The sequence below is a fragment of the Macaca nemestrina genome, chromosome 6, assembly GCF_043159975.1.
Source record: "Macaca nemestrina isolate mMacNem1 chromosome 6, mMacNem.hap1, whole genome shotgun sequence".
Taxonomy (NCBI): Eukaryota; Metazoa; Chordata; class Mammalia; order Primates; family Cercopithecidae; genus Macaca; species Macaca nemestrina.
The window spans coordinates 7,726,457-7,749,356 of NC_092130.1; the positions used below are offsets into that span (position 1 = coordinate 7,726,457).

Genomic DNA, 22,900 nt, shown 5'->3' on the forward strand with positions numbered 1-22,900 from the left:
CACCACCACGCCCGGCTGAGTTTTTGTATCTTGAGTAGACAGGGTTTCATCGTGTTGGCCAGGATGGTCTTGAACTCTTGACCTCATGATCTGCCCGCCTCTGGCATGCATTCTTCAGGACTCATTTTCTCTGGAGATTGCGATTCCCCACTTTCAGCCCACAGAGTTCAGACAGGGCAGCTATTGGGTGCAGGTGAGCACCCATCCTGGGTCTGACCAATCAGAACCCCGTATCTCCCTGTCCTGTGACTAGTTCCGGAGCGGACACGTGATCTGAGCTGGTCCCTGCAGGGACTGCTCAAAGGCAGGATGCTGGTGGCCCTGCAGGAGGCATCTTGAGAGCCTGCCTGGGAATGGGGCCAGATCACAGGGCTGAGCGAGAGGGGAGAGGCTAGTCCTGATGCAGCATTTCAGACCCTGGTTCCACTTGCACACAGAGTGGGTTCTGCTACTGGACTTTTCAGTTCCCTAGCTCTTTATCCCCCTAAAACCTATCTGAGTTGGGTTTCTGTCACTTGTAACCAACAGTCTTGGTGAATACACCCTGGTTGTTGGACATTAGGGTTGCTCACAACTTTTTACTCCTCTAGAAGATGCTGCAGTGAATATCTTTACATGTAGATTTCATCCTTGATTAGAATGATTTCCTTGTGATTTTCACAGAAGTGTGCTATTTGGCAAAGGCATCAAACATTGTCGGTGTTCTATAGACATTTTGCAATTTATTTCCCCAAGGCTGGCAATGATTTGGATCCTCACCTTCACTCCCCATCAGTGTATGTAAGTGGGATTTTAAAAATTGAGTTCTGAAGAGTTTTTTTTTTTTTAACAAGCCAAAGTTGTATTTTTTTTAAACAGGAAAATTATGTCAATATAAAACAGATAAAAACAGACAAAAATCAAAACACACAACACAGAAAAGCACAACACGCAAGACCAGTGCAAACCCTTCCCAACCCACTTCCCAGGTTTTAAAACTTTGATTACAGATCCCCAAGGATTAGACTGTATTGGAGAGGTCACAGTATTGAATCAGAAAAGAAGACATGTTTTAAAAGGTCTGTACACAGGTAGTGGTGTGTGGGGTGGGGGGATGTACACTTCATCACTCCAACATCAAAAACAGGATGCAAAAAGAATTTCAGCGATGATCACAGATTTCTAGAACCCTACCACGTATGCCAGCCCCCCCATCCCCATCCACTTTTAAAAGTTGCTTTTAAAAAGGATAAAAAGTGCACAGACACTTTCGTAAGGCACAGACAGATTGTCGCACAAGTCGTTTCATTAGGGACTCGGATAAGACAGCGAGACAGTTAAATACCAAGAAATGCCAGGAGGCCGCGTGTTCCTGAGCCGGTGCCCCGTGCCAGGACTGGGGCAGGGGCAGGGCCGAGCAGTGGGAGGTTATTGCCTCTCTGCCTCAACTGGACGGACTCACTGGGGTTCTCCTGGGCCTTGGCGACTGATTTCCAGGGCCTGAAAGCAGCAATTAGCCAACTTCCCCCCTGCGTCTCCCTGGCAGGACCTGAGGGTGGTCACCAACCCGCGGGGCTTCCGGGGGTTCTGCTTAACGCCGTTTGGGCAGCAGCTCACTGACTGCAACGTGCCCAGCATTTCCAATGCAGAGAAGGTTCTGTGAAGCGTGCAGCAGGTTCTGATCAAGAAGGCAGCCTTTGGACACCCACCTCCACGGACCCAAGGCAGCAGATGGCCAAGAGAGCCCAGTGGATTCTGCCCCAAATACCCCACTCCCCTCTTAGTGTCACCCCTGCTGGCATCACAGCTGGGGCACAGTCCTCTCTGCTCTATCCTCACACACCTCACACATATTAGGTGCTCAGCAAATGTTTGCGGAGTATCTTTGTGTGTGTATGTGGTGCTGTTTTACCAAAGCCCTGAGCACTCAGAATCTGATTTCTGGTTGACTCAGCAAACCTTTACTGAGTACCTACTATGTGTTAGGACAGGACCAGCACCAGGGGGTCAGAGAAAAGTTCACCCTGTGTCCTGAACACAGGCCATGCTGATTAGTGGGCATCAAGGGACTGGAAATGTGGTGCTGTGGTGAGGGGACCAGCTCCATCCCAGGGGACTCCCCGTTCTGAGAACCTGCTAGGACAAGGAGCCAGATTTGCCTTGGAAACAGTCCAGTTTTTCAGGAGGCTCCGAATGAATGGGCACAAGACCATTGACAATGGGGTGTTTTCAGGTCTCCCCTGTCCTAGCCCTGGAGCCCCGGCTGCTGTGGCCCAGAAGAGCACACGATGGGCAGTGAGCCTGGAACAGCCGAGGGCTGGGTCACGTGAGGGGGTGCTCAAGGGGCTGGGGCCCCGCTTGAGGGGGTGGCGATCACAGGGCCTAGGAAGGTGGTAGAACAGGGCCCCAGGTCCCTCCCCAACTGTGGACACCCCTGCATAAGGAGAGAGGGCCCTTGGGTTGGAGTCCAGATCTCACAGAGCTCGGCTCTGCCAGAAGGTGGGCAGTGAGCAGACGAGCCTGGAAGGGAGGCCGCTTCCCCTCCCAGGGTGTGGGCAGCGGAGGGGCCCTGGCTGGGGCTGGAACCTCCACATAGGCACAGGTGCCCGGACTCTCTCCAGGTGGGTTTCAAGGGAGAAAACTCAGTCTCGAGCTTCCTGGGACTTGGAGCCAGGCAGTGGGAGTGTGGGATGTGGCACCAGACACTCCTGGGTTTGAATCCCAGCCCTGCCATCTCCTGTTGTGTGATCATGAGGTTGTTTCACTCACAGGACCTCAGTTTCCTTACCTGCCACGTGGGATAATACCAGCTTTCATAGAGCGTAAGTAGCACAATTTTTTCTTCTTCACACGTGAACGTCTCTGATTGGAAGGAGCTGTACAGTTTTAGCATCTTAGTTAAGATTGGCGGCGTTTTTTCCTTATGGTATGTAAAACAGTGTGTTTTATGACCGGCAGCGTCTTAGATGTGACTTATTATGGCAATAAGACCTGCCTCACAGGATTCACGCAGGAAGGCGCCTCTCTAGCCCAGTGCCAAGGCACACTGTAGGTGCAAAATAAAATATAGTGGCTCCTTTTCCTCTTTCTCTTGTCTCCTTCTCAAGACAGAACATAGTGGGGATGTGTGCGTCTCCTCTGTAACACTAACGCTCAGAGCATCAGGAAACGTCTGGTTTTTAGAAGATAAACACCCCCTTACCTCCTCTTGGAAACAGGGAGGCTATTTATAGCAGCTGCAGAGCAGGTTGAATGGGCCACTACTCCCTTCTTCCCAAGGTCACAGGTCGCCAGGAGATGCCTGGTCCATCCCTGGGTCCAGGCCTCAGTCACTGGTTTCCCAGTGGAGGCTGGACGTGACCCTGGCTGGAACCCAAAGGGGCAGCGAGGAAGGGCAGGAGAGTGGAGCTGCTTTCCCCCAGGCCACTGAGACCCCACAGCTTGTGGCTGGGTCTCAGAGTAGTCAGGAGACGGTTGCCTGGAGCACCACAGGCCTGGGGTGAGGAGTCCTCCCATGCAGGGCCTGTGCATGGCCCCGCCCACACCCAGCACATGCGGGAAACTGAATTCAGCCAGGCACCCAGGGCTGCCTGGATTCTCAAACTCTTATTTTGGCAAACACTGCGGTTCCAAAAGCTGCTCAAAAGATTCTGCTGCCAAATTAAAATGTGGGAATTTCCCCAGATTTTCTAGGGAAAAGTAAATAATCAGGGATTCTCGAGGGGGCAAGAGAGTGGGGGCCTTAAGTTAGAATCAGGTCAGACAACCATGACCACTCCCAGCTAGAGGAGGAACAGGAGGCCCTGAACCCGCCAGCATCGCATGGGCACCAGCTGGTCTATGGGGCTGGATCTGGTGAGGGCCGGGCCCAGCTTCGCTCTGGGCACCCAGACACCCAGCAAGTGTTTATTATATGAATGCATCAACTCCCCTGTCCCTCCTTCCCTCCTTCAGCAGGACATGAACAGGTGAGGAATTGTAATACAAATGGTACTTGCTTTTTGCAAGCCGTCTCAGGCTTTTCAGAACATTGTGCTGGTCCTCCCAAGAACTCTTGGAGTTGTCAGGTTCTAGACTTCTAATTGGAGACTGAAAAATAGGCCAAGGGACTTCCCTAATGGGACATCACAGAAGAGGGCAGAGGTGGCCAGAACTGGGGGCAAGAAGGGAGGGACAGGCCTGGGCCAGCCCCTCAGCCCAGGTATGATCTGCGAGTCTGCAGAGATGGGCAGGGGTGAGGGGTGGGTCAGGGCCAGGGTCCCAGGAAATCCCAGCAGGTAGGTCTGGGAAGGGAGAGAATCCCAATGCCAGCATTTGTAGTTATTGTCTCGATCACTAGTTAACGTACTTATCAGTGAACACTTTCGTAACCAGCGGAGGAAGATACACTGAGAATCAGAACAAGGACCAAAAGTTGTAACCAAAGTTATAAAGCCCTCGTTCCTCCTCCTGCCAGCAGGTCCCCTGGGAATGCCAAGCCCAGGGGCCACCGCAGGAAGGTAGAGAGCTGTCTGCGTGGTGGAGTGGCCTTTCCAGCTCTAGCTGCATCACCTGCCTCTAGGATTCTCTCTCCCCCACAGAAAAACAGACCCTCCGCTGGTCTTCTCCTTGGAGACGGGGAGGAGCATTACAGAGACTTGCCTCTACAGACAGAGACAAGGTATGATGTGTATATTATTAGACGGTCTGGGGGTGAAGGGGTGAAAAGATGACACAACCCAGAGGGCTTGGCCTCGGTGCCCATCACACCTAGCTCTAAGACCCAGTAAGAAATGAAGAAGTGAATTGTTCTGTTCTCTGCCCACCTTCCCCTCAAGGAGTTGACGCTTTGGGGCTGTAAACAATGAGTTATTTTTGCCTCCCCTTAGAGAATCTGAGCATCTCTTTTCTACACCACCCCAGGGAGTTCTGTTAGGGTCAGGCTTCGTACATTCAAAACCAGCTATGTCCCATCCCCAGAAAGCAAACAACTTCTAGTCATGCCAACATCGGGGCTCCGGATTGCACGCTCCCTCCCAGAGCCGGGACCCCTGGTAAAATCGCTACACGTTCATTCTCTCTCTCACACACACATTCTCTCTGTTCTCCCTCCCTCCCCTCCCCCTCTCACACTCAACCCAACCCCAGCAAGAAGCATTGCACAGACAGAGGACGCTGTTTCCCAGTTGAAAGGTCACCAAGGGACAGGGTGATCTGCCAGGCAGTTCCTGAGCTTGCTCTCGGACGGCCTTTTGGGGGCAAAGCACTTTGGAGCCGGAAGCAACCCCTGCCTGGGCTGAGGCCCTGGGGGCCTCGCGACACGACTGTCACGCCTTGCCCACCACTGGAGAGACGGCCGCTGCCCGTGGACTCCCTGGCAGCCTCGTGGTTGCCCAGCCCAGGGGGGCTTCAGAAAGGTGACCTTGCTCTGGCCAAGGCCCGTGGGCAGGTTAGGCTATGGCCTGTAGATCTTAATGACGTCCTTGATGGGCCGCCGGCAGATGGGGCAGCAGGCCCGGGCCTGCCGCTTGAGCCGCAGGCCGCAGCTGTGGCACAGGCACATGTGTCCACACGTGTAGATGACCGTGTCCACCTCGCCATCGAAGCACACCGTGCACTCGCCATTCTTGATGCCTGCCGGCTCCGGTGGGGAGAACACGGGAGACACCGGGGGGCTCAGCGGGGAGCTGGGGGCCGTCACTGCCGAAAGGGAGAAGAGGACATACATTAATAATGTCTCTCTCGGGTGGGCTCTGTTGGGGCAACCCCAAGAATGCAGTGCTTCTCGGTGGGACCAGTGGGAGGACACTTTTGGGAGATACTAATTTTAGTTTACCTCTGGGTTTTGCACCTTTCTCTACCCTTCTACTCCCAAACACCAAGATAAAATGCCACCACTGTCACCCTTTGGAATGTCCTATTTAGACACTACTTCTCCCTCCGCTGAGCATACAGCTGAGGGAAGGAGAGGATGCGGGGGAAAGGCGGCCACCCTGCTCAGCCCCTGGAAGGCCGTTGGCACAGCCAGAAGAGCCAGGCCAGCTGCCAGCCCCTGCCCCTGCCCGGGTTTGCATTTCCTTACCCAGGGATGACTCAGATGCCGAGGAGGACTGGTTGACACTGAAGGTCATATCTGAATCACTATCGTCCTGGGAGCCGCTGAGGGACCCTGATGGAGTCGTGGTCGCAGGGCTGGACTGCAGGGTACCTGAGGCCCAAAGAGATTCCATCAGGGGCAGTGGGAGGTTGGACCTGCCCTGCTAGTCCACAGTTCTTCACTGCTTTGCACCTTAGCTTTCGCGTCTGTCTAACCAGAGGACCAGAGCTATCTCCCAGGGCTCTGCTGAGGACTGAAGAGCATGTCCAAGTGTGGTGCCTCTGCTCTTTGTCTACCCAGCCTCCATTCTCATTTCTTTCAGAAACAGCCCTGGGGTGTCCTTTTGGGATACTAATGTGCCCTCCCTCATAGGATAAGGGCCAGGAACTTATAGGAATTTCCACTCCCTGGTCTCAGTAGTAGTGATTCAGGAAAGGGCACTTAACCCACGTAAGGCCCCTGAGACCCAAGTCTGCAACTTTTACTGGAACTACTAGGAAAGAAGGAACTCATTCCATTCATTGGGGGGGAAGCCTGGAGCTGGAAGAGCCAGCCTGTGGCAAAGGCCTGCCTGAGAGTGATGCCAACACAGAGGCAAGCAGAGCTTTGAGTTGGAAAGAGAGGTGGGATCCTGCTGACATCCTTCCAGTATCTAGATCCAGCTGTTCCTGAACTCACCCAATATACTCCCAGACATTTCCTTTTTGCTTAGGGCACTGTGAGTGGGGCTTTGCCCCTTGCAAGAAGATCCCTGACTACTAGTGCTCAACATGGTTGAGTTTTCTTCCCCAAGCCTGCTGTTGGTTCAGACAATAACAGGTTATTTCTTAAGATGAAGAGATGCCCCTTCCCTTGCCCTACCTGAGAATGAATGGACAGATAATGGGCACTTCATCTCGGGCTGAAATGATGACTATGTCTGATGGTTCCTCAAAAACACAAAACAAAACAAACCTTCCCCCTCCCCAAAAAACACCTTGAATAACCACCACTGCCACCCGGCTCCTCCTCTGCCCTCATGAAGACAGCAACAGCTGCTGTTGTTACTGTTACCACTGATTAAACCCAGGGCTGTGTCAGGCCCCGCTCAAGGCATTATATGCACCTGATTTCACCCTCATGACAACCCCATGAAGCAGGTATCCCTCTCTTTCTACACAAAGGAAACAGGCTCAGGAGACTGTGATTTGTCCAGCATCTTCAAAGCTGACCAGCGATGTGACCCTGGGACAGTCATTTAATCTCTCTGTGCTTCATTGTCTTATCTGTAGGTGGGGATAATGATACTGATTTCATAGGGTCAAAGGGAGGATAAAATTCAATGAGGGAACATATGAGCTGTTGTCTGCTTCTTATTGCTTGGACTCTACTTTTTGAGCCATGAACTTGGAGCCAGGCTCTCCGGGAAGGCTTCTCTGAACATCTCCTTCACTCCACCAAGCTGGGAGAAAAGCCCCTGGCTGTAGCAAATGTCACACCGTGCAGCTCTCCATTAGGGTGTCTGTGAGCTCCTAACCGGCATGGAGTGTGTCCTGTTCTCTGCTGGCCCTATCCTGGTGCCTACGGCCGGGCCCACAGCTGGTGGCTGCTCTTTGCCTATTTGTGGCATGAATAAAGGCAAAAATTATCTCAAAATAGGATGGTTCAAGCCTCCATTCCACTTTCTGTGGACGATACTATTCTTATTTCCTCTTTCATGTGCAGTCGAATTTATTTTTTCCCTACACTTACTGTGCATTACATGTTAAAAACACCCTAATATAGCAAATCATAACAACGGAACTAAAAATCGCACTGACCATTTACTGCGGGGATACAGCCCGCCAAACCTGGAGACCAGCCAGTTACCTATCTAGGTCGGTGGTTTATAAAATGTGGTCCAGAGAGCCGCAACGTCAGCATCCCCGGGCACTTGCCAGAAACGCACCGTGGACCCACTGAATTGGGAACTCCGGGGTGGAGCCCGGCAATTTTGGACGGGGTGGATCGTGCTGGGCGCTCAGTTGGGAAGCGCGGGCTGGCCTTGGACGGTGCAGCGCCTAGCGAGCAGGGCGGGGCCGGGGAGGAGCGCCGCAGGGCGAGAACGGGCGGGGCTGGAGAGGGGCGGGGCTGGAGAGGGGCGGGGCCTCACGCACGCGGGGCCGGGGACTCACCGAGGAGGCGCAGCTGGCCCGCGACGCCGCCGCGCACGGCGAAGAAGGCCCAGAGCGCCTGCGTGGTGTCGACGCACAGCAGGCGGCCGCGCGGACGCCCGTTGACGCCTAGGAGCACGTCGCCGCCGGGCCGCAGCGTGAAGCTGAGCGCGTCGCCGCCGCTCGGCACGGGCCCGGCGCGCGCCACCACCCAGTACTCCTTGCGGTCGAGCAGCGCGTCTGGGTCGGCGGGCAGCTCGTTGGGCCGCAGCCCGCCCGGGTCGCACGACGTGATGCCGAAGGCCAGCGCGCCGGGCGCCGCCAGCCCCGGGCGGCCCACCTCCACGAAGAGGCTCTCGCCGGGCCGCAGCGGGCGTTCGGAGAAGACCAGCGTGCGGCCGCCGTCGGGCCGCGGCGCACAGGCTACTTTGCGGTCGGCCGACAGGCTCACGTCGGGCCCGCGTGTTGCGTGGAAGCGCAGGTCGGCCTCCAGCAGCGCCGGCGACGACGCGGGGCGCGGGCGCTCACGGGGCCCGCACGGGATGGCGGCGGCCGCGGCGTCAGCGGGCGGCGGGCCCGGGGCGCGGCCCAGCGCCAGGTGGCCCAGCTTGGCCACCACCTGGTTGTTCTCGAGCTCGTTGTTGTCGAAGTTGGCCGCGTCGTGGCTGCTGGGCGGCAGGCAGGCGCTGAAGCGGGCCTGGCTGAGGCGCGCGGGCGTCAGCGTGTCGGCGAAGGCGCTCTCTGTGCGGACAAAGGGAGGGACATGGTGGGGAGAGGCGGCGCGTGAGGCTGGTCGCGAGCCGCTCCTCGACCGCTGCTCCCTGCAGGCCTCCGCGACTGAGCCGGGCCTCGAGCAGCCCCCACCCCACCCTGGCTTCCAACTCTCCTTTTGCCCATCTGTGTTATTTAGGGAGTCACAGGTGCACAGAATTGCATTAAGCACAATCCTCGGTTTCCTTCACATGCTCTTACCTTTGGGACGGGCAGATAAGGCCCTTTTTAACCTGGCTCCTTCTCTTCTTCCATCCCTCCTTTTCTATCTACCCTTTCCCCTTCTCTTCCTCTTTCCGAGGCTTCCATACTTTGATTATTAAAAGGGCATCTAAAAATCGTTTATTGTCCATCTCCCCAGCTAGGACATAAGCTCCAATAAAAAGCAAACCTGTGCTCGTGGCCTTATGCAACAGGCACCTCTAAGCTTTCGCACGCTACCTCATTTAATTTACACAACCACCCTGTGAGGCATGTGCGGTTCCCTGCCATTGAGCTCACAGGGAAACTGAGGCACAGAGGGGTTGGGGAACATGACCAAGGGCACACGGCTACCCAGTGGCAAAGCCACGACTTGAACCCATGACTTGAACCCAGGCTGTCTGGCTCTAGAGTCTGGCCTCTTCAACACATGCTGCCTCTGAAAGAAGCGAGGACCTGGGTCTGTCCTCACTGCTGTGTTCACAGCACAGAGCACAGTGCCTGGCCCTGGACAGGTATTTAAGCATTGACAGAAAAGTCTACAGGAGATTGACTCAGTTGGTAAAACAAAATGAAGGGAAAGTTTTTTTTATTTTTGAAACAGAGTTTCGCTCTTGTCACCCAGGCTGGAGTGCAATGGCATGATCTCAACTCACTGCAGCCTCTGCCTCCTGGGTTCAAGCGATTCTCCTGCCTCAGCCTCCCGAGTAGATGGGATTACAGGTGCCTGCCACCACGCACTGCTAATTTCTGTATTTTTAGTAGAGACGGAGTTTCACCCTGTTGGCCAGGCTGGTCTTGAACTCCTGACCGCAAGTGATCTGCCCACCTTGGCCTCCCAAAGTGCTGGGATTATAGGCGTGAGCCACCACGCCCGGCCAAAGGGAAAGTTCTTTAAAAGTTAGAGTTATGAAAACATTTTAAGTAATTTTTAGTGATTTGAAAAAATGTTCTTCATATGACATAGGTAAAAAAGCAAAAATAGTGCTTAATCATTTGGGTAATACAGGTGTTCGTACTTTAGTAGATTACCTGTTTATTTTCTGCCTCCCTAGCTGGAATATGAATCTCTCGAGGCCAGGGTCTGTGTCAGTCTGGTCACCACCATGTTCTCAGGGCTTGGCAAATAGCCTTCACTATTAATAGTTTATTGGATGAATGAATGAATAAGGTCTAGAAGAGACTGCTATGCTAAATAACAACAACATCAGGAAAGAGTCATTAAAATATTTTGAAGGATTTTTTTAGTGATAACATTTTTGTTTAATAGGAAAATGTGTTTCTTAGACTTTTTAAACAGACCACTTTGAGCCAAGATTTTGTTAAATGTTATCATTCTATAGTATCTTGAAAAATATTTCCTCTTTTCCAAATATGAAATGAAATCATAAGAATGCACATGCTTTTTCAAACTATGACCCAGGCCCCGGTGGGTCCAAATGTACCCCCTCAGACACCTTTCACTTAAACTGGGTTTACAGCACTTGGAAAACCGGTAAATCTGGCAGTAGGAGCTGAATTCTGGCCTGGCCACAATGGGCTAAAGCTTGCCCTTGTGTTGAGGTGGTTTGATCTCTCTTGATGCCCCTGAGGTGGCCCTCTTCAAGGTCTCACCAAAAGGTGTCAGCTACTTGTTTGGGCTCTGTGGGCATCTGAGTGTGTATGCTTTGCCTTAGCGAGGGTGCTTCCCATAGCTCGAGGGAAGAAGTGGGGTTTCAATTTGTTTCTTTAAAAACGTATATATGTGTGCGTTTGTCTACATCTGTCTGTCTGTGTCATTTTATTTATGTGCATAGGAAATCAAGTGCTGGAGACAGACATAAGAAAATATTAATAGTAATTATCTCGGGGTGAGATTATGAAAGCCTTTTCTTTAGATATTTCTGTATTATTTAGTTTTCCTACAATAAACTTGTACGCTACCGATGTGGTTTGGATTTGTGTCCCCGCCCAAATCTCATGTCAAATTATAATCCCTAGTGTTGGAGGTGATTGGCTCAGGGGTGGACTTTCCCCTTGCTGTTCTTGTGACAGTGAGTTCTCACAAGATCTGGTGGTTGAAAAGTGTAGCGCCTCCCACTTCACACTCTTCCTCCCTCCTCCTCCCTCTCTGGCCAGGTAAGCTATGCCTGCTTCCCCTTTGTCTTCTGCCATGATTTTAAGTTTCCTAAGGCCTCCCCAGCCATGCTTCCTGTACAGCCTGGGGAACCATGAGCTAATTAAACTTCTTTTCTTTACAAATTATCCAGTCTCAGGTGGTTCTTTATAGCAGTGCGAGAACAGACTAATACAGCTACAAATTTTTAGCAGAAGAAAATTTTTAAAAATCGAGTTTTCAATTAATATTTAATATGGGAAAATACCTATAACATTAAATGAACAAAAGATTCAAAACTGAACACATGGTTTGATTCTACTTTTGTAGAAAATGTGTACATAGGATTCATAGGAAAAATACAGAACTACATTAAAATGTGAGTGGTTATCTCTGGGTAGAAATTTGCTGCTTATAGTTTTCTAGTTTTCTCTTTTTCTCTAATGAACGTAAATTGATTCTTATAATCAGAAAAAAGGCGTATAAATAACGGTAGAATAAAACAGGCAGTTTTTTTGAAAAAGCATTTTAGACAGTACGTGTTTCTGGAAGTCTCGGTGCAACGCACTTTTCCCGGGCTCCCTGCCCCACTCACAGTTGCCCGCTCCTAAAGGCGCTGGCCTTACCCTGCTCCTGCTAACACTCTGCCTCTGCCCCCACCCCTAACTCCTCCTCCTGTCCCCCAGCGGCTCCACGCCAGAGCCCATCAGTGCAGCATCCTTATTAAGAGCGTGGCCTATGGTGACCAGCAGACTTAAGTTCAAGTCCTGGCTTTAGCTCTTCCTGGCTATGTGACCTTAGGTATGCCATTTCACCTCCCAGAGCCTCAGCTCCCTCAGCATAACATAGAGCGATAATGGTAAACACCCCCATGTTATGGAAATTACTTTCATGAAGAGTAATACAGAGCATGGCACTAAGTGCTCAAAACATTAATTATGATCATAAAAATGTAATAGAGCACTTATTGTGGGCCCAGCGCTGCTGTGTGCTGGGTGAACAGAGGTGAATACACAGGCGTGGCTCCTGTGCTCATGGAGCTCCCTTTCAAGCGGGAGAGTAAGGCTCTATGAAGCTATCTTACAGAAAACTCTGCCAAGTGCCACCAAGAGCCTCTGTCCTATGTGGGGAAGTGTCAGTGGGGGAACTCTGAGGCTCCAAGAGGTCACAGAGCTGGAGAGTGACAGAACCGGGATTCTCTGAGGGTGTAAAAACGGGGACTAAGCAGGCCAGAAAAGGCCTCCCTGACTGATCAACGGGCTGCGACCTGGAGATAAGAGAGTGGTGGCTGGGCAGGTTCTCCAGGCACAGAGAACAGCACATGTGAAGACTCTGAGGTGCCGGAAGCATGGTGTGTCTACAAGGCTGGGTTACAATGAATGTGACATTGTGCTGGGTACCTGGCACATGGCAGCCCCTCAGAAAAGGTTGCATGGCCTCACTTATTCTCTGTGGAAGGAGCTTTGTTCCTCTTGGGCATGGGCCCTGATTGAGAGAGGCCCAAGACAGCACAGCGTCGGCCTAGGCCAGACACTTCAGAATCCATTGCTAAAAGGGGCATTTCTTCTAAAGAGAACCAGTCGGCCATAGGCAGAAATCCAGCAACATCAAGAGGCACCGAGGAAGCATGTCGAGACTGCCCAGCTTCTGCCTGTGGCTGAAACAAGTACACACATAACCATATTCTCAAGCATCTACTAGACGCAGCTCCATACACCGATTGTCCCCTTCAGTCCTCACCAGTATCCTATATGACTCTGTAAAATGGGCACATTTCACAGTGGGAGAACACTGAGGCTCTGAGAGGTGGAGTGAGTTACTGAAGGCCACTTAGCCTGGGGGTGACAGATGGGATTCCAGCCCAGGCTTTGAGTCCAGAGCAAGGCCCCTGGCTAGCAATACTGCCTCCCAATGCTGCTGTTCTCGTTCAGCTCTGAGAGCTGCCCAGCACTGGGCCAAAGTCGGAGTTTCAGTCTCCCTGGGCCTAATGTCCCCACCTCCCTGCCATGAATACCCACTGAGCACCAACACACAGCAGCAATCTCCAGGCAGGTGCAAGGAGGCTGGGTACAAGGAGGCCCCTGACCTCCCACTTTCCCAAGCCACTTCCAGGGCCCAGCTCTTCCCTTTTTTCCCCTCCCCTTTCTCTCGTAGGTCCAATATATCTGGGCTGGAAGTAAAGCAGAATGTATGTCTCAAGAGAAACCATCTTTGTGTAGACATGAAAGTAAAGGCAAGGACAACTGGAGACAGAGGAACCCATCCATCAATCACCACTCTGTCTCTGCGGGACTGACTTGGGCCATGTACTAAAGACACAAATGACAGGACTCACTGACACAGTGGATCCAAGGCAAGGAAAAGAGGAATCAAGAATGACACCTGGGTTACTGGCCAACCAACCAAGTGGGTGCTGCCACTTACTGCCAATGGCCAACCAAGTGGGTGGTGCTACGTATTGCCAATGGGGCTGGCTGCGAAGCAGGAGGTGGGGGATTCAAGAGTTGTGTCTGAGCATGTTCAGTGTGGGATGCCCCTCGGATGCAGGAGGAGAGGCTGGATAGGAGTGGGAGGCCTGGGGTTCAAGGGAGATGGGTTTGGGAGCCAACAGCCTAGATGTGAAGTCCAATGATTGGCTCAGATGACTTGGAGAAAGAGGGCAGATAGAAACAGGCTGGCTTTATGACAATCTGTTGAATGCTACAGTTGTTCTTAGATGCCTTCCAATATGCATATTGTATTACACAATTTAAGAATGTAAAAAGGAAAGAGTGAGCCCAGGATAGAACCCTGGGGCTTTCAACATAGCGAGGACAGGCAGGGCGAGGGGTGGCCAGGAAAGCAGGAGGAACGGCAGGGGCTCGGGAAGGCCCAGGAGCCACAAGCAGCAACATTCAAGCAGCCGGGAGAGGTCACCTGGGCTGAAAGTGAGGGGCCGGTAGTAGGCCCAGGATGCAGGCTCCGGGTCTGACAGGCTGAAGGTCAGTGATGGGCGGGGACGCACACCTCAGGGCACAGCTTAAGAGGGAAAAGGAGAGGGTGGCATAACCAGCACTTAAGAAAGACCTGCTCTGAGGGAGGGAGGGCAGAGAGACAGGACTGTGGCTGGTGAGGGGCTGGCGGAGGGTGTTTAAAAAGATGGACGCCACTGGGGCTCTTCCGTGTGCTCACGGGGATGATTCAGGGGAGGCAGAGGAAGTGGACAAATGACAGGAACCATGGCCATGAGCAGGCAGGAGGAGACAGGAGCAGAGCTCCTTGTCCATGGCCATGGGGGGAAGGCCGATGGGTGGGCACCAAGGGAGAGGGGTTCTAGAAAAGAAGATGGCAAACATTGGCCTTGGTGTGCTGAGGCAGGACCCAGGTCTGTGGGCCACTGACCTCGTGCTTTTCCAGATGCCCTTCTGCCAACCAGAGAAGGCTGGACTGCAGACACAGGCCTCGTTTGGACCCTGGCCAATTCTGGATGTGACCTCAGTTTGCCCACCTGCAAAGTGGGGACCCTCATCCCATCTCAGTGGCCTGTGGGGAAGATTAAAGAGGGCAGAACACAGGGATCACGATGCGCTCAGCTCCGTGCCTGCACAGAACAGGCCTTCAGAAGCCCTTGGTGGGACAGGCTGGCGGCCATGCAGTGGCAGTCTCGCTCCAGACTGGGAAAGGACAACCCTTCAGGACACCCTGCCATGCAAATGATTTATGTTGGGGTGAGGAGGTGGGTGCTGGCCTGGTCTGTTTGGAAAAAAAGAACACTAACCGCAAAGCTAATGACTCTGTGTGGCTCCCACTGGGGCTCTGCCTAAAGCCAGCAGCACAGCAGCGATCCTCCCGGCCTGAGGTGTGCTTACAGGCCCCTCACAGAGACAGCTCCTGGCTCCACACCTCCCTCCCCCACCATGGCCACTGACCAGCTGGGAGACCTTGGGCAAGTCTCTGCCCTTCTCTGGGCCTCAGTGTCCTCTCCTGCAGCCTGGAATGGTGCGCCCAGACCTCTGAACCCTGCATTTAGCTCCATAAGTTCAAGTCTTTATCAAACACTTTGTTTATAACAATAATGAACAAACTCTGACTTTAGGACCACCAACAGTTATGTAACCTTGGTCAAGTTCTCTATCCATGTGGAGTCTGCAAATGAGTTTCCTGCCTCACAGGATTCTTGTAAGGAACAGAAGACGTGACCCACGTCAAGCTCTCAGCATTGTGCCTGGCACAGAGTAAGTGCCTAGTAACTATCTTTAACAAGGGATCTCAGCGCTTCCAAGCTGGGCAAATGACTCCTTTCCAAGGCCCATGCAGGGCTGTTGCTTCTGGCTGCCTGGCATCCACTCCCTTTCTTCTGGTAATAGCACCCAGCTTTTCTTTGGAGGGAACTGCCCCACCCCCACCTCCCATTGCCTCAGGAGTTGGGAGGGGGGCCTTCACCTGGCCAATCACTTCATCTCATCCCCCTGGCCATGGAGATGGGTTCAGAGATAGGCGTGTGACTCAGGCCGGATCCATGAGGCTACATCTAGAGACAATGGGCACACCTTCTAGGAAAGCAGCTCTTCTGTTGGATTTGTTAAGCTCGTGGGACGCAAGACTGGAAATGCTGGTGGCCTTTCCTCCACCCCAAAGGGACAGTCCGGCTGAGGATGAGGCCACCAGAGAAGACGGCAAAATGAGAAATGAAGACAGACAAGTATGCCAGGTGCTGTTCTTTGGGTCCCTGCATTGAACCAGGCTTAAAGGCAACCATTCCCAGGAATTTTCAGCCACATGCTTTCTTTTTCTTTTTTTTTTTTTTCCTTAAGTGAGACTGAACTGAGTTTCTGTCCCTTGCAACCAAAGATTTCTGACAATATGGTCTGATATGCCACGACCCTCGACTGGCATTGCTTGTTCAATCTGACCAGCTTTCCACCACTGGGCAGAGGAAGGACGGCAGGGCTGACACTGACCACCCTGGAGCTGCCTAGGAAGAGGGGCAGGGCTGCCTCAAAAAAGCACGGGGCCTGAACTCAAGGACCTCCAGAAAGGGCTTCCACAGAAAAGAGACATAAGTTGAGTATCGCTGATCTGAAAATCTGAAATGTGAAATGCTACAACCTCTGAAGTTTTGGAGCACAAAACATGAAAAAACACTAATCTAGAATCATCAACAGTGATTTTCGGATATCAGATGAGTGATGCTGAAATGTTAACTATAATACAAATATTTCAAAATGCAAACACGTCTAAAATCTGAAATGCTTCTGATCATAAGCATTTCTGATAAGGGATACTCCACCTCTAATAAATGCTTCCTGGAGCCAGGGAGAGGAGAGGGAAAGGAGTGCATGGCCCGGCAGAAGCTTCCGTTCCTGGCTCCAGGAACTGCTAAATTCAGCGAAAAGTAATTTTCCTGTGCCCAGTCCCTTCTCTTTGGCCCTGAGGAGCATCTCAAAAAATCTAAGCCTCTCAGGATGGACCCACTCACTCCAGGACCCACAAGCCCCTCCTGATCTGTACCCCAGAGAACATTAAACAAGCATAGAGCAGCCCTCTGAGACAATGCGCCCGACAGTACTATCTGTGTGTGTGGCTTGGGGGACTGGTAGTAACCCAGGTGTCCATCAATGGGCAGGGGCCACAAGGGAGAAAGGAACCAGATAGGCATACAACAGTACAGATACATCCCAAAAAAGGGTGAGTGGAAAAAGAAAAACAGAATAAGATCCTTAGCACAATACCATCCATATATGCATATAAAACAAATCTACCTGTTTTTAAAAGATACATTTGGCCGGGCGCGGTGGCTCATGCCTGTAATCCCAGCACTTTTGGAGGCCGAGGCAGGCGGATCACCTGAGGTCAGGAGTTGGAGACCAACCTGACCAACAGGTACCCAGTAGAAACCCCGTCTCTACTAAAAATACAAAAATTAGCCAGGCGTGGTGGCAGATGCCTATAATCCCAGCTACTCGGGAGGCTGAGGCAGAAGAATAGCTTGAACCCAGGAGGCAGAGGTTGCAGTGAGCCAAGATCGCACCATTGCTCTCCAGCCTGGGCAACAGAGCGAGACTCCAAAAGATACATTCTTGGGATTATGAATCAGAGTGATGCCTATCTGGTCAGGAGAAGGCATGAAAAGGAGTGGGGATTGAGGATGAAGCAAAACAGTTAAAGCAAGAGACAGGGTCTACATGGCCCCTGGACAGAGGAGTCCGAAGAACTTGACACCCAAGGTTCCCAAGCAAGGAGGGAGGAAGGAAGGGAGAATATACACCTACGCAAAGGGGATGCAAAAGGGATCATGAGCACAACCGTGGCAGCACCTGGGGGCCCTTAAGAACTCCTAACTCCTGGGTGCCACCCCCAGAGGTTCTGATTTAATTGGTCTGGGTGCAGCCTGGGAAATGGGATTGTCAGAGCTCCCCAGGTAAGCACAATGCGAACTAAATACTGCTGCAGCAGTCTTCCAGTCCTGGCTCTGCCACTGACCGTCTTGGTGGTTCTAGGCTCGTCACTTTCCTTCTCGGAACTCTGGATTCTTTATCTAGAAAGGGCACCCCAGGGTCTGGCCCATAGATGCAGCACTCTCTGCTGCAGCTGGACTCCATGCAGGAAGATACTGGGTTGGGCCCACAGTTCCACCAGGCAAAAAAAAATATGTGAGGCCTACGAGCCCTTTTTTATTTCTGAGACTTTGGCTCAAGAGCGAGGGCAAATAAAACACACCCCAGCCCCACAGATGGGGTGGATGCTTCTTAGACAAGGATTGCCAGATGAAATGCAGGATGCTCAGTTACATGTTTTTATTTAATTTATTTTTTTGCGATGGAGTTTTGCTCTGTCACCCAGGCTGGAGTGCATTGGTGCCATCTCGGCTCACTGCAACCTCGCCTCCCAGGTTCAAGCAATTCTTCTGCCTCAGCCTCCCAAGTAGCTGGGATTACAGGAGCCTGCCACCAGGCCTGGCTAATTTTTGCATTTTTAGTAGAGACGGGGTTTCACCATGTTGGCCAGGCTGGTCTCGAACTCCTGACCTCAGGTGACCCACCTGCCTCGGCCTCCCAAAGTGCTGGGATTACAGGCGTGAGCCACTGCGCCTAGCCACATTTGAATTTCTGATAAACACTTTTTTTTTTTTTGCATAAGTACGTCCCAAATATTGCATGGGATATGCTTGTACTAAAAAATTTTCCTAATTAGCCAGGCATGAGCCTGTGGTCCTGGCTACTTGGGAGGCTGAGGCAAGAGGATTCTTTGGCCCCAGGAGGTGGAGGTTGCAGTGAACTGTGTTCATGCCACCGCACTCCAGCCTGAGTGACAAGAATGAAACCCTGTGTCAAAAAAAATTTTTTTCCTTGTTTATCTGAAATTCAAATGTAACTGGGTGTCCTATATTTGTATTTGCTTAGTTTGACAACCCTATTTACCCAAATGCCACTTTTCTTTGTTGGTTTTCAGGCTTTATCAGGTGCGACCTGATTGTGGTGAGGGAGGAATGAAGGGGTCTCAGGGGTTTTCAATTCTAGAATTTACAACTGGGAAGCTCTAAAGGAACCATGTCAGCCCCTTGTTCCCTGCGATGGAAAGGAGTTCAGAGTGCTCAGGACAGCACAGAAACTGGCTGTCTCTTTACGTATCCATTGGGTACCTTGGACACCACCTTCAGGAAGCCAAATCCTCCCAGGTATTGGGAGATTGCGGGTGGGATTTTTGATGTTCTCATGGTGCCTCATCCTGTCCTGGAAACAGCAGGGTATTTGTCTCCTGCACTTAAACCATACAAAATCATGACTGCTTAGCTTCTTATGTTATTGTAACGTTTTTCCTGATTATAAATCATTGTTATCTTGGAAAAAAAAAGTCACTCATAATCCCTTTACCCAGATGTAACCAATGACAACTTGCTTTTCCTCTGGGAAGAAAATAAACACTCATTGAGCCTCAATCACGTGTCAGAAACTTCCCCTCTGTTATCTCATATAACCTTCAGAAAGGACAATAAACCTTATTGCTCTTTCTGACTGTAAAAGCAATACAAGCTCTTTACATATATGTATTTTTAAAAGGTGACTCAGAGATATAAGTAAAATTCACCCATGATCTTATCACCCATGGATGAAATTCCTTCTAATCCCATTTTCCTCTTTTATGTTTGTGTTTCCTGCAGATCATATGACGCAGAGAGAAAAAAAAAAAAACAGAATAATTCTGTGATCATTGTCCTGTGGCACCTGTGCCAGGTACTTTCCATCAATGAGCACAGCTCAGGGATGACCTGTAGATAAGGGAAGCTGAGGCTCACGTCTGCCATGTCACACTGACGTTCCAGCAGACTCTACCTCTCCCTTCCTAGAATGTTGTAGCAGTTCAATAAGGGTTTGCTGAATAAGGAAATGGAGTGGGGGGGGGGAGTTCACCTCACAGATTTATGCAGCCTCATTAAGTCATCAGAGGCTGCTTCCAATTTGTATTTTTTAAAAAAAATCCGAATCCACTTGAGCTGATTATGGAGTGGCTGTGATTTCTTGGCTGTTACTCAGAGACATGGGCTGCGAATGAGCAGGTGAATGAGGTGGGATTGCTTCCCTGCTGGATAGGAACAAAGAGCTCCAAAAAAGATGATGGGAAATCTAGGTTTCAGAAACCTGTATCTCCTGGAGGTGAAATAACAAAGACTTTCATGGAGAAGAGCATGAGGGGACACAGTTAAAATGCCCAAGTAAGGCTCCAGCTTGGAGGGTGGGTAGTTCTTCACAATCTGGTCTAAGCCTGGAATTTGGACACATGCTCCGGCTCACTTGCAAATGGGCAGAGCTTCTTATTTCTTAGCTGTTACTTCTTGAGTGCCTTCTCTGTGCCAGGAACTGTGCTGCATCCCTTTTAGACATCATCTCATGTAACCTTATCAATAATCCCATGGCGTGGGTGCTATCATGAGTCCATTTTGCAGATGAAAAAAAAAAAAAACTGAGGCACAGAGAGGTTCAGTCACCTGGCCAAGGCCACACAGCTGGCAAATGGAGAGTCACTTCCAGAACAGAGGTCTGTGTGATCCAACACCCTGTTCTTGACCACTCCGATATTCTACTGTCTCCCTACTTCTGTGGGTTGGGGCATAGCTTGGATGCATGAATCTTTCCTCCTTGCCTAATGGTGGGCTAATGAAGGGGATGAGGTAGAGGAGCAAGAAGCCCAGGCCAGGGTTCTCCCACAAGATGCAGCTGAAAAGCCAGAAATAGCTCAAACATTCAGATATACCAACTCTGGTCATCCAGCTCATGGGATACTGCTTAGCACACTTAGCAATAAGAATGAACAAACTACTGCTACAGCAACAGTGTGGATGAATCTGAAAAATACGATGCTGAGATAAAGAAGCCAGATACCGATGGGTGAATACTGTGTGATTCCATTCACATGAAGTTCAAAAACAGGCAAAACTAACCTATGGTGAAAAATCAGAAGAGTGGCTACCTCTGGAGAAGAGAAGGCTTGACTCAGAAGGATCAACTCTGGGGTTATGGACAGGTGTATCAGTCTGTCAACATCTGCAAACCTTTAGATCCATGCATTTCAGCAATGCATGTAAGCCACACCAAGAGCTGTGTCCAGATTCCCTGACAAACCTGCTCTCCCTTTACTCCCCAAGAGGTCGAGGCTGGGCTGGTTCCGGTGCAATCTGTAGGTTTAAGCGCTAAGGTCTCAAACAGAAAGCAGATGAGTGGTTGCCCGGGCTGGAACGAGGGGACAATAGGGAGTGGCTGCTTAATGGGTAGGGTTTCCCTTTGGGGTGATGACATGTTTTAGAGCTGGATAGAGGTGATGGTTGCCAACTATATGCCACTCAGTTGTACACTTAAAAATGGTTGCTGTTCTATTATGTGAATTTTACAATTTTTTAAAAAAGCTCTTGAGATACAGGCAGCAAACTTCTACTTCCATGAATTCTCACCATCAGGATTTGGGCATTAGCGGCTGCCTCCTCCGTGAGAACCGGGCTCACACCTGTCAGCCTCCCCAGCACCCCAAGCCCCTTAATGTGGGCCAGGGTTTGCCACACCTAACTCCTCTCTGCACGTGCCGTGGAGGTACTCCACGGGTGTTTATGATCAGAGCCTAAGTTTGACGCTGAGTGGGTGAATGAACGACTAAATGAGCAAATGGAAGTGTGTGAATGAATGCGCGAAGGAGCGAGCAAATGAATACATGTGCGAATGAGTAAATGAAAGAGTGAGTGAATGAATGAACAAATAAACTAGGAAATGAAGGAATGAGTTAGTGAATGAACCTGGGCCAGAGCATGGGTTCAAGCCATGTGGGTCCCAATCCTGGCTTTGCAGCACAAATAATTTAACCTCTTCATGCCTCAGTTTTCGCATCTGTAAAACGGGAGGGTAGGTTGTGAGAAATAAATGAGTTAAAAGGCGTAAAGCGCTTAGTGCCACGCCTGGCAAAAGGAGCCCTCCGTAAGTGACTGTGGCTACTAATGAAACATACACCCACGCGCAAGGGTACCGCTGCCAGGTCCCCAGGGGGCGCCGCGCCCGCGACCTACCCAGAAGCTGCACCTCGTCGGTGATGCCGTAGACGTCAATGAGCGCCCAGAGCGGGCCGCCCACGGCCACGCCGCAATGGAAGAGCACTGGCTCGCCGTCGTTCACGCTGTAGAACACGCGGCCGTGGCGGTCCGCCCAGTAGGCCAGCACCGTATCGCGCAGCGCCAGGTTCTCGGGCAGTGCCTTGGCCCAGTAGCCGGGCCGCGTGACCAGGTCGGGGCAGGCGTACTTGGGGATGTCCTGGGCGCTCATGAGCGACGGATCGTGCGCAGTGAAGCCGAAGCGCAGCGCGCCGCTCCAGCCCGGGCGCACTGCCACCAGGCGCAGCCGCACCTGCTCGTACAGCCGGATGGGCCTCTGCGTGAACGTGACGCCGTTGCAGAAGCTGTTGCGCCGCGTGGCCCGGCGCGAGTGGCCGTCCAGCCGCACGTTCTTGCCTTTAGCCTGCGCGTGGAAGCGCGGCGCCTCGCCCAGGACCGGGCGCCGCTCGGGACCGGGGCCACAGCACGGCCGGGTGGCCAGGAGGCGCGCCGGTGGGCTCGGGTCTGCGGAAAGAGACAGGCAGCACGGTTAGGCCTCCTTCGAACTCCTGCGGGCCCCGATTGGTCTTTATTTAATTTCATTTGAAATTCCATCTTAATTGGACTGGTTATTGATAAGAAGGTTCCAGGCTACACCAAACGGCGACCGGCCCTAACCGGCCCTAATCTCTTTGCCACAGCAGTCACCATACCCATTCCACAAATAAGCAAACCAAGGTTTAGTGCGTGTGTGGTGAAGCACTAGAGCTGTTTCACTGTCAGAGGGGCCAACACCAAGAGCTTGTCACGACAGCCAGCCAGGGGCCAAATCACTTCTCTATCCCCATCAAATCCCTCCAAATCTACAAGGACCTTCCGGAGCCACCTCTGGGCCACAGAGCGCCTCCAAAAGTCCTGGATTCTTGGGGTTAGTAGTGGAGGTATTTGGCTGCTTTTCTCTGTGCAGAGCATCCAAATACCTCCCCTGCTTTTATTCAAAAGCTAAGACAGGTCAGTCAATAGAAACGGCCATGGCAGCCTGATTCCCAGCTCTGGCACTTCCTAGGTGGGAGGTATGGGGCAGAGCTGTCACTTCT

At 51.7% G+C, this 22,900-nt stretch overlaps 1 protein-coding gene across 1 annotated transcript in view; it reads right to left on the bottom strand.

The window, feature by feature from the left end:
* Positions 1–702: 702 nt before the first annotated feature.
* The window catches only part of LOC105480877 (neuralized E3 ubiquitin protein ligase 1B), a 49,723-nt gene continuing 27,525 nt past the window's right edge, over positions 703–22,900 (bottom strand). The window contains exons 2-5 of the mRNA XM_011740074.3: positions 21,783–22,328; positions 8,209–8,928; positions 6,041–6,166; positions 703–5,658 (exon numbers count right to left, since the gene is read on the bottom strand). Coding sequence (XP_011738376.2) covers positions 5,414–5,658; positions 6,041–6,166; positions 8,209–8,928; positions 21,783–22,328 — 1,637 coding nt within the window. The 3' untranslated portion in view covers positions 703–5,413. The remainder of the gene's footprint in view (positions 5,659–6,040; positions 6,167–8,208; positions 8,929–21,782; positions 22,329–22,900) is intronic.